General features: G+C 63.0%; 3 protein-coding genes across 3 annotated transcripts; 2 read left to right on the forward strand and 1 right to left on the reverse strand.

Annotated features, from left to right (window-relative positions):
• Nucleotides 1-283: 283 nt before the first annotated feature.
• On the forward strand, nucleotides 284-2,938 carry MNEG_9522 (fructokinase; the record flags this gene model as incomplete). Its single annotated transcript, XM_014042005.1, has 7 exons — nucleotides 284-302; nucleotides 678-847; nucleotides 1,119-1,220; nucleotides 1,463-1,630; nucleotides 1,898-2,014; nucleotides 2,275-2,334; nucleotides 2,762-2,938. 7 exons carry the CDS (start codon nucleotides 284-286, stop codon nucleotides 2,936-2,938), a joined length of 813 nt encoding a protein of 270 aa, XP_013897459.1.
• Nucleotides 2,939-4,240: 1,302 nt separating this feature from the next.
• Nucleotides 4,241-6,058, forward strand: MNEG_9523 (hypothetical protein; the record flags this gene model as incomplete). Its single annotated transcript, XM_014042006.1, has 5 exons — nucleotides 4,241-4,294; nucleotides 4,618-4,867; nucleotides 5,177-5,264; nucleotides 5,478-5,535; nucleotides 5,888-6,058. The coding sequence occupies 5 exons, from the start codon at nucleotides 4,241-4,243 to the stop codon at nucleotides 6,056-6,058; spliced, it is 621 nt and encodes a 206-aa protein (XP_013897460.1).
• Nucleotides 6,059-7,634: 1,576 nt separating this feature from the next.
• On the reverse strand, nucleotides 7,635-9,406 carry MNEG_9524 (tryptophanase; the record flags this gene model as incomplete). Its single annotated transcript, XM_014042007.1, has 5 exons — nucleotides 7,635-7,895; nucleotides 8,296-8,454; nucleotides 8,672-8,686; nucleotides 8,859-8,991; nucleotides 9,357-9,406. The coding sequence occupies 5 exons, from the start codon at nucleotides 9,404-9,406 to the stop codon at nucleotides 7,635-7,637; spliced, it is 618 nt and encodes a 205-aa protein (XP_013897461.1).
• Between the last annotated feature and the right edge of the window lie 34 nt (nucleotides 9,407-9,440).

Here is a 9,440-nt window from a genome sequence, read left to right on the forward strand (position 1 = left end):
CACACACACACACACACACACACACACACACACACACACACACACACACACACACACACACACACACGAACACACACGAACACACACACACGCACGCACGCACACACATTCACACACAACCACAGACTACCTGGCAGACCAAAAGGGCCTCTCAAGGGAAGAGGTCAAGTCCTGGACTCCCTATCCAGGCGGCGCCCCCGCCAACGTCGCGACGTCGCTGGGGCGGCTGGGGGTCGGGACGGCGTTCATTTCGGCGCTGGGGAGCGACGAGATGGGGGACAGGATGGTGGAGCTGCTCACGGGTGCGTTCCCGAGCTGGGTCAGCCATTCGTGAACAGCGGCGGCCAGCCGCAGAGACTTGTGGTGCCAAAAAATGGTCGCGGGCGGGGGTGGTGGAAAGGAGTCCCAATGGTAGGGGTTTGGGGTTGATACGTGCGTGCGCATGCCCGTGCCCCGTAGAAGCGCAGGGAGCGCGCCCAGGGCGCAGCGCGCAAACACCCGTGCCTCCTCTCGGCTTACCCAGCACAACGGACGGCGCTCCTCTCCAGGCCCCGTGCCTGCCGTCTCAACCCTCCTGCAACCGCCGACCCGCCACACCTTTCCTGCCCCAAGCCCACGGCCCCACCCAGCGGCGCATTCCTTCAGCTCACCCCCTCCATCCCAATCACATGACTCAGACCGCGGGGTGGACGTGTCGGGCGTGCAGCGGACCGACGCACCGACGCGCGACGTTTACGTCGTGCGCCGCCCCGATGGCGACAGAGAGTTCGCGGGCTTCGGACTGGACAGCGACGCGTACTGCGACACGCGGCTGGACCCGGAGCAGCTGCCCCTGGAGAAAATCAGGGTGGGCCGTACATACAGCGCGGAGCTTTTGGTTTAGTCATTGTCGTCGAGCCCGATTGTATCTGGGTGTCCCTGGCTGAAGGGGCGTCCGCGCCCGCTGTCGCTGCCCATGTCACGGGACAGCAGAGCTGCGGCTGTGAGCAGCACCTGTGCTGCGTAGCAATGGGAACATGCAGGCTTCGGACGCCCTTGCAGGCGCGCCCTCGCCGCACCCCCCTCGGATCCCGGGCCGCGCGACAGCAACTTGCCCCCGCCCAACCCCCGCTGCACAGTCAGCGCAGCTGCTGGTGACAGGAACCCTAGGCCTGGCCAGCCCCAAGACGCGCGCCGCCATGGAGACCGCCGCCGCCGCAGCACGCGAGGCCGGCTGCAAGGTGGGCCCGCACTCACGGCGGCCGCGCACCCGGTGTCGCGAGCTGCGCATCGGGCGGTGCGCGGCGATGTCCGACGGCGCGGCTTGCTGCGGCCGCTGTGGGGCGCTCTGCAGCAGCGCGTGATGATGCGCCGCAGCTCATGGTAGCATGGGAGCTTTAAACACCCCCACGCTGACCTGTAATTACTGTTCAACCACCATGAATTGTCCAGCACCATTTGTTCAAAATCCTCACGACCCCAGGTATTCGTGGACATCAATTGGCGCCCGGTCTTCTGGCCCGACGCCGAGGCGGCGCGGCCCGTGATCTTGGAATTCCTGGAGTTGGCGGATCTGGTCAAGATCAGCGACGCTGATCTGGAATATCTCTACGGCCAGGACCCCCAGGCGGCCCTCCAGGACCCCTGCTCGGTGCGTTGGCCGGACTGTTTGACTGTCGGATTGGCGGACTGCACGCTGCACGCTGTCAGGTTGTCAGGCTGCGCCAAGCGCCCGGGCTTCTCTGTTTGGCGGCTTGACGACGTGTGGCAGCCCTTGGCTGTTCTGGGGCGGTTGGGGGCTGGCCGGCCCCGCTCCTTTGGTGCCTGCCCGCCCAACCGAACCTGCAGTCGGCACAACGCATGCTCTTGCCCTCATCCAACTATTCCCCGCCCTCATCCAAACCTCCCCCACCCCCAGGTCGCCCACAAGCTGCCGGCGGCGCTGGGCGTCCTGGTCACCGCGGGCGACGAGGGCGCCGCGTACTGCTTCCGCTCCTCCAAGGGCGAGCACTCCGGGTTTGTCAAAGTCTACAAGGTGTGCCCTAGCCTCGTGCACACGCACCAGCCTGCATGGCAACTCTGATCGGCTGGACTGATGGGCTAGACTGAGAGGATGAGGGTGTACTGGGATCTGCTGCCACCCTTGCGACCAGGGGTCGCCACGGCGGCACGCTCACCCGCGGGGGCCGCGCCGGGGCTCGCGCGGCCGCACGCCCGGCGGCCCCTCCGCCGCGCGGGCCCGAGAAAGAGCTGCACCGCGCCGAGCGGCCGCGGGCCCTACACGATTGCTTGCAGGTGGACGTCGTGGACACCACCGGCGCCGGCGACGCGTTCACGGCCGGCTTTGTTTACAAGGTGCGCCCGCGCCCACCCACCACCCTCTTGCCCTCCGCCGCCGCGAGCGGGTGGCGTACGCCTCAACACGTGCGCAGCACGCCGGCCAGCTGGGCAGGAGGAGCGCGCCGTTGGGGGTTTTGATGCTCGGGGCTGTCACCCATCTGTTGCGTGCAACCCCAGCTCGGATTTTTGCACAGCCGCGCCGCAACGCTATTTCGTTCGCTGTCTCTCGAATGGCGGCCATAACGCATGCACAAGCATGCACACACACGCACACACACGCACGCACACACACAAATACACATGCACATGCGCGCACACGCACACACACTCACACATGCACACTCAAGCCGCATGGATTATTTCGCCTCCCCTCAATACCAACCTCCCTCTGCCGATCGCCTCCACTGGGCACCTCTCAATGCCCCCCCCCCCCGGACCCCAGCTGCTGGAGGCTGGCGGCGTCGAGTGCCTGGCGGCCGACCCCTCGAAGCTGCGGGAAGCCGTCGTCTTCGGCGCCGCGACCGGCGCGCTCACGTGCACGCGGCCGGGCGCAATCGGGGCGCAGCCGACGCTGGATGAGGTTGAGGCACTGGTGGCAGAGTCCAAGGAGCCCGCCTAGGCCTAGGCTCGTTCTTGCATCAATCAGCCCCTGGCGCCGCTCCAAGCGCGGCGGCTGCGCCGGCGGTGCCGTCCGTAGCTGCCGCCTGGCCCAGGGCAGCGTCCAGCTGCGTGTCACCGGCTGGCGTGGGGTCGCGGCTTTGGCCTGGGCCTGAGCCGGCGCCGCTCTTAGTTGCGGCTGCCCAGTTTTTGTGGCGTCGAGTCACACCTCGCTCTGGTGGGTTCGGGCCGTGGGAGGATGGCGCAGCAGCGAGTGTAGCATACATGGCAGCCGCTGTGTGTTCTGGGGTGGGGGGTGGTACATTTGAAGAGCAAAACTATCATGGTCGTGCAGACGCGGGCTTTATTATGGGAGCGGCAGCAGCTCCTTGTGTGAGTGCCGGGCACCTTTTGCATACAGGGGTGTGCGCAGCATTCAGGCCCGACGGCTCGCAAAGCTGCGTCAGCGGCCGGACTCATAAGTAGGGTAGCAGGCTGCGTCGATCTGCGGCCGTGTGACGCCACTGTTTTGAGGGCGGAGGCCGCTACCTGGTCGTGTTCGTGCGTGGGTGCAGGATGGCTTGCAGGCTGCGGGCCTTGGCTGGTGCGTTTGGCGATGAGTGCTGCGTTCCTTTATGCGTCTGATATGCCAACTCCATCAACCGCCGCCTCTTGCTGAGGTACAATTGATGAGACCTCATTGTAACGCAAAAGCGTCGCATTTATCGACAAGCGTACAGGACAATATCGGCGCTCCTGCAGGCCTCGTTACATGTTTGACTGATGTGTCCAACTGGCCACCAAATTAGTGCTCGGCCCGCATTCGCAAATCACACGGTGATGACACAATCAACGTGGCCCGCATTTAGCTAGGATTCAGGCCACAAGTATGCAGTGGCACCAGCAGAGCCCAGTCACCCCAGCAGGTACGGTACTTTCAGCGATGCTAGTCAAACCAATACATCACCAAGACATGCGCGTTCCGGTTGATGTTCTCGATCTTACCCATACAAAGTCACTTGGTTCGGAATAACGCGCGCCCGCGGTTGATCTCGGATCTGCCCGCGTTTTTGGCTGGTCGCTTGCGTTAACAAGGGTGAGAAATCGGCGATATCTTGTTGTGCGGCGTATCCAGCGCCTGCTTTGCCAACGTCTTGAAGCGGCGGCGGCGCTCGTCGTTCGAACAGCGCTGCGCCTGCCTCTGGGCTCCAACAGCCACCACGCAGCAGCAGCAGCAGCAGCAGCAGCCATGGCGGCAGCTGTGGCGGGGTACCATGAGACGCTCCGCGACCCAGCGAGCCTGACTGAACTGCTGGCAAAGGACATGGCGGCGCTGCGCTCTATCACGTTTGACCGTAATTTCGGCATCAGAGACAAGGTGAGTGTGGTAGCCTGTGTGTTTATGTGCGCGCCCATTTGCAACCACCATGTATGCCCTTGCACTGCAACACGCATGTGCAGTCGCCTGTGTGCTGCGTGCTCTGGTTGTGCGGATGGCGTCGTGTGCGACAGATGGGGGCCCGCAATGCATGCTGTCGCGACGGAATCCGCGCGTATCGAGCCCCCTCACAGCCACATACACCCCTTGCCCACATATAATCACACCACACACATACACACACACAAATCAAATCAACCAAAAACACTTGTACATACGGTGGCACGCGTGCGCTGCCCCCGCCCGCCCCCACTATCACACAGCACATCCTAGCACTGCTCAAGGCGGTGGGCCCCCAGCTCACCTCCCTGCAGCTCGGCTGCAGCGACACCGGCGACGGCGCCCACCTCACCGACGCGGCCACCGCCGCGGTCTCGCAATACTGCAGCCCAGACCTGCGGGTCCTGCGGCTGGAGAGTGTCCCTGGCATGGGGCCCAAGGCGTTTGGCAGCATCGCAAAGGCGCTGTCGGGTCTGGAGGAGCTGCATTTCACGGGGCACGACCGCTCCCAGTGTGAGTGGACGCGGAGCGGAGCAGCGAACGTGAGACACTGGGGTCAGCCTGGGATCTCTGGTGCCAACGGTGATGGGGCCGATGTTTTCTCATGCAAGACGCATGTAGATTATGTGTCAATACACACCGAAAACAGCATGCACACGACCACCATCATATCTTCTTTCACTATTTGTTTCTGCCGCTCTTCCTCTATTCTCAACATGCACACACGTTATCTCACCCCCCATACACACACATATACAAACAACCCAATCAAACTTGATTGCACATACGCTTGATCCACTCAAACCAACCACAACGTCAAAGGCAACGTCAAGGACAAGGACCTGGAGGCTCTCAAGAAGGACCCCGGCCTGCTGCCCAACCTCAAGTCCCTCCATCTGACAGACAGCGGGTGCGCAGGCGCCGACGAGCTATATTGCCCGTGGACCCGTGCGCACCACTTGATGCTTTGTGGTCTGAATTTGGGGCCTCTGCAGGGGAGGCAGGCTGCTAGGCTGCTGTGGCGCAAGCAATAGCATTGCGTGGTTTGAGGCGCCTGCAGTTGCTGATTGATACCCCGCAAGTGGCAAACCCATGCATGCGTTGCCGACCAATCCCGCTGCAGGGTGGGGGGCACCAAGGTCAGGCAGCTGTGTGGGAAGCGGCCGATGCTCACTGTTCACGTAAGTAGCGGGATGGGGCACATGGCTCGCAGCTTGTCATGTGCGTATGAGGGTTGTGTGTGTAAGAATGTGTGTGTGTGTGTGTGTGTGTGTGTTTGTGCGTGTGCGCGTACGAGTGTGTGCGTGCGTGCATGTGCGTGCTTGTTTAGTGTGTGGGAACGTGGGCAAGAGAGAGAGTGTGTGTTTGTGTGTGTTTGTGTGTTTGTGTACGTGTGTGTGTATATGTATGAGTGTGTGTGTGTGTGTGTGTGCGTGCCTGCTTGCGTGCATGCTCCTGCACCTGTGCATGCAGACACATATAGATTTTTGTACGCACACCAACCTGCACACCCATGCCTGCACTGCTATGTAGTATGGGGACACAGACAGTGACTCATTCGCTGGCGGCATGGTGCGCGGCATGATGGGCGCCGACTGGGGGGATGGCCTGTTCGTGGAGCGTGGCAAGCAGGCGGAGGCGGAGCACATGCGCGCATGCGGCGTGCGCGGCGGCGCGGCGAAGCGGAGGCGGCAGTGGTATTGAACCCAACAGTCGAATGCCGCATGGCTTCTTTGCTTCTGCAAGCTTCAGTAGCTGGCGCATATTCATGTTCTTGCTTCGTGCATGTGTGCAGATGTCGACCTAGGCTCCTTACCACAACACGCTCCTGCATGCGGCTGCCCGGGCCTTGCTCTGCGTTGGTGCCTTCTCAGGCTCTTGTGTATTGATTGGGTTGACTGCAGTTCGGGTGAACCTGCCAGCAACCGACAGGGCTCTGCGCTGCCACCTGGTCCCAAGAGCATCCAGAGCTGCCTGGGATCTGCAACGCGAGCGGTAAAAGTAGACGCTGTGTGATGTCATGCAAGGTCATCTGGCTGTGACACTGTTTGCGGCATTTGAAATCCTTCTCTTGTTACACATAAGCAAAGTCATCCAATTGTCCGCAGCAGCCCGTTCTGCTGGAGAGCTCGCTGGTGACCTGCAGGCATTGCGGCAAAGTGGTGTGCCCGCCCTTATCAATAACAGAGCATGCAGCGGCTGACGCTTTCTGCCTGCTGCATCAAACGCCTACTATGCAGTCAACACAAGCACCACCAGTGCCAAGTAGCAAGGGAATAGACAGGCCGGCAGGTGCGCGTGCAAAAGGGAAGGAAAGAAGGGCGAACGTTGCGCGCCCCACTTGCAGATGAAGCAAAGGTGGGGGCCACTCGTTTATTGCGCGCTCCAATGAGTGGTAGCGTCTCACCCGCCCGCCGCCGCGCGCAAGGCCCGGCCGCTGCTATTCCAGCGCCGGCGGGCACACGCCCGCGGCGCGTCGCTGAGCGGCCGGCGCACGCGGCGGCGGGGGTACGGTCCTCACCCGGGGCGTCGCAGCCCGTGGGTTGGTGCATGCAATTGTGGGGGTTGGTGCTGGCGGAGTGGTGGTTTTGGGGTGGCAAAGAGAGGGCGCAAAGCGCATGAAGGCGTTATCCAAGTACAGGGCCTGCCAAACATGAATCTGGCAGGAATCAACATGATAACGGTCTCAAGTGTGATCACCACCAACCTCGTGGCGATTGACTGCAGGGCTCGCGCCCCCTGATGATGTACATGCTTGCCCGGCAAGAGCAAGTGAAGTCAAAGCAGGGCCAAGGGGTGAGAGCACCCCAACATGCACTCTGCCGCATTTTAGTGCCGCCAGCCTAATGGCTGCGTGCAACGCGACGGCAAACGACGCCCCCCGGCCATCCTTGCGATCGGGTCGCCGCTGCGGATGGAAAGACGCCCGTTCACACACACACGACAGCCTCCACCTCGGCGGCGCGTCGCGCGCAGCTAGGCTTTCGCGGTCGAGGTTTCGCCGCCATCAAAACCTAAAAAGCTTGGTGGATGCAACTCTCTAGCCGAACCAGCTGAGCCAAGGCCCGACGCCCTGCACAGCGACAAGCCGCTAAACCGGGATCAATCCGCTGACAATCCACAGCAGATGGAGTCAGGCCCAAGCGGCGACGCCCGCGGCCCACCCCAGGAACACGCAAACCACACGCCCCAGCGACTGCGCGTGCAGTGTAGTAGGCAGTGTTGGGAGGGCGGGAGCAGGCCATTGCTCCGCCGCGCCGCAAGAGGAACGGCGCTATATTCAAGCACCGTTCGCCTCCGCGCATTTCAGCTCAGCCTCGGCATCGCCCGCGAAGGCCGACCGCGCGCGCGCCGCGACGCCGCCTGCCTCCACACCATTGGCCGGCGCGCCGCGGCCGCCGGCCGCAGTGGCCGCAGCGACCGCGGGCTCAAAGCGCGCAGTGAAGTGGGAGAGAAGCTTGGTGGCGTACACGCGCCGCAGGCCGCCCAGGGACTCGCGGCGGCGGTAAAGGCGCACCAATGCCGCGGCGACGTAGCGCATCTGCGGGCGCGCCATGGGGGGTTGCGTCAGCAGGGGCGGAGAAACTTGTGCATGCGAGAGGCGGTGGGGGGCCAAGGGTGTGAAGGAGTTGAGAGATGGGGCAGCATTGGGGGAGTGCAGACAGGCAAATTCGGTAGGCTGCACTTGAAAGTGCGCAACAGGCAAGGCACAAACAGAGCTGAGCAATTGTGCCTCAAGGCCTGGCTCCCCACAGCACACTAATTTGCCAGGCACCCCCCCCCCCCCCGTTTCAACAGCAACATTGACGCAAGAGGCTGCCATCTTTGCGGCAGCACGCAGGACCAGAACGTGAGCCGACGCCGTCAACGGACGCCCCGATCGCCTTTGAGGCCCCCTAGAAAATTTTGGTATTTTAAACCACCGCCCCGCAGTGTCTCACGTGGTTGTCTGTGTAGACCCGACGCGGGACCGCGAGCCGCAGCAGCTCCAGCCGTGCGGGCACGAACTCGCCGGTCGCCGGGTCGGTGTGGCCGAAGCAGGAGCTGCCAATCTCGACGCCCCGCACCCCTGATTCCGTGTACAGCGCCGCGGTGAGGGCCTGGGGGCAAGAACAGGTTTGGAAGGGTGTGTTTGGGGGGAGGGGATGGGTGCATGTGCGTGTGCGTGCGCGTGTGCTTATGCGTGCGTGCGTGCGTACACGCATTCGCAGTTGTCGCGTGCATGCGTGGGGACAGCGAGAGTGTGTATGGGGGGAGGATACACTGCTGTGTTTGTAAAGAGAGGGGCCGGGCGCCCGCCAGGCCGCCGCGCCAAACCGGCCCGAGCTCCGCCTGCAGGGGTGGGACAGCAGCTCGTGCTGGGGCCGCTGTCATGGCGGCCCCAGTCCCCGTGCTGTCACGGTAACAGCACGGGGACAAGGGGGGTTGGATGGCAAGGAACGGCGCACAGCCCCCCGAGCTTAAATGCACTGCCGTCGCTTCGATGCGCAGTCGACGCGGTCACCTGGGCGGGGAACTGGCGGCCGGGCACGTGGGGCAGGAAGCGCGCCGCGTCGACGTAAACGGCGTGGCCGCCCGGCGGCTCCACGATAGGCACCCCGCCGTCGCGCAGCAGGCCGGCCAGGAGCTCGATCTGGCTGCGGGGGTGCAAGCGGGGCGGTGGGGTCGGTCGACTGCGTATGGATGTCACAAAGCACGGGAGCAGGGGTGGCAGAAGAGTGGTGCGCCAGCAGTTTGTGGGCCGCTGCGGCAGCGAGCCCCGCGCGACCCCAGTAGTCCTGGGTTGTGCAGAGGTGGTGTCCCGCTGAAGCCCAGGGGCATCCTGCACCCCCCTAGACCCTTTTAACCATTTTCAAGCAGGACAACCTCTCAATGCCAATTTTTATGGGTGCCCTCTCAATGCCAATTTTTTTATTGGTGGCCTCTCAATGCCAATTTTCAATTGGTGTTTTATAGTTCTAAACAGGGAAGCCTCAGGCCCTGCTCTTGCCTGTGCCTGTACTCCTGGTAGCTCTCCTGCACCACCTCCTTCAGGCCCTCAGCCATGGCCATCAGGTCCCTGGTTTGGGCAGGGGGGTGGGGGGGG

Source organism: Monoraphidium neglectum (genome assembly GCF_000611645.1).
Source record: "Monoraphidium neglectum strain SAG 48.87 unplaced genomic scaffold scaffold01966, whole genome shotgun sequence".
Classification (NCBI taxonomy): Eukaryota; Viridiplantae; Chlorophyta; class Chlorophyceae; order Sphaeropleales; family Selenastraceae; genus Monoraphidium; species Monoraphidium neglectum.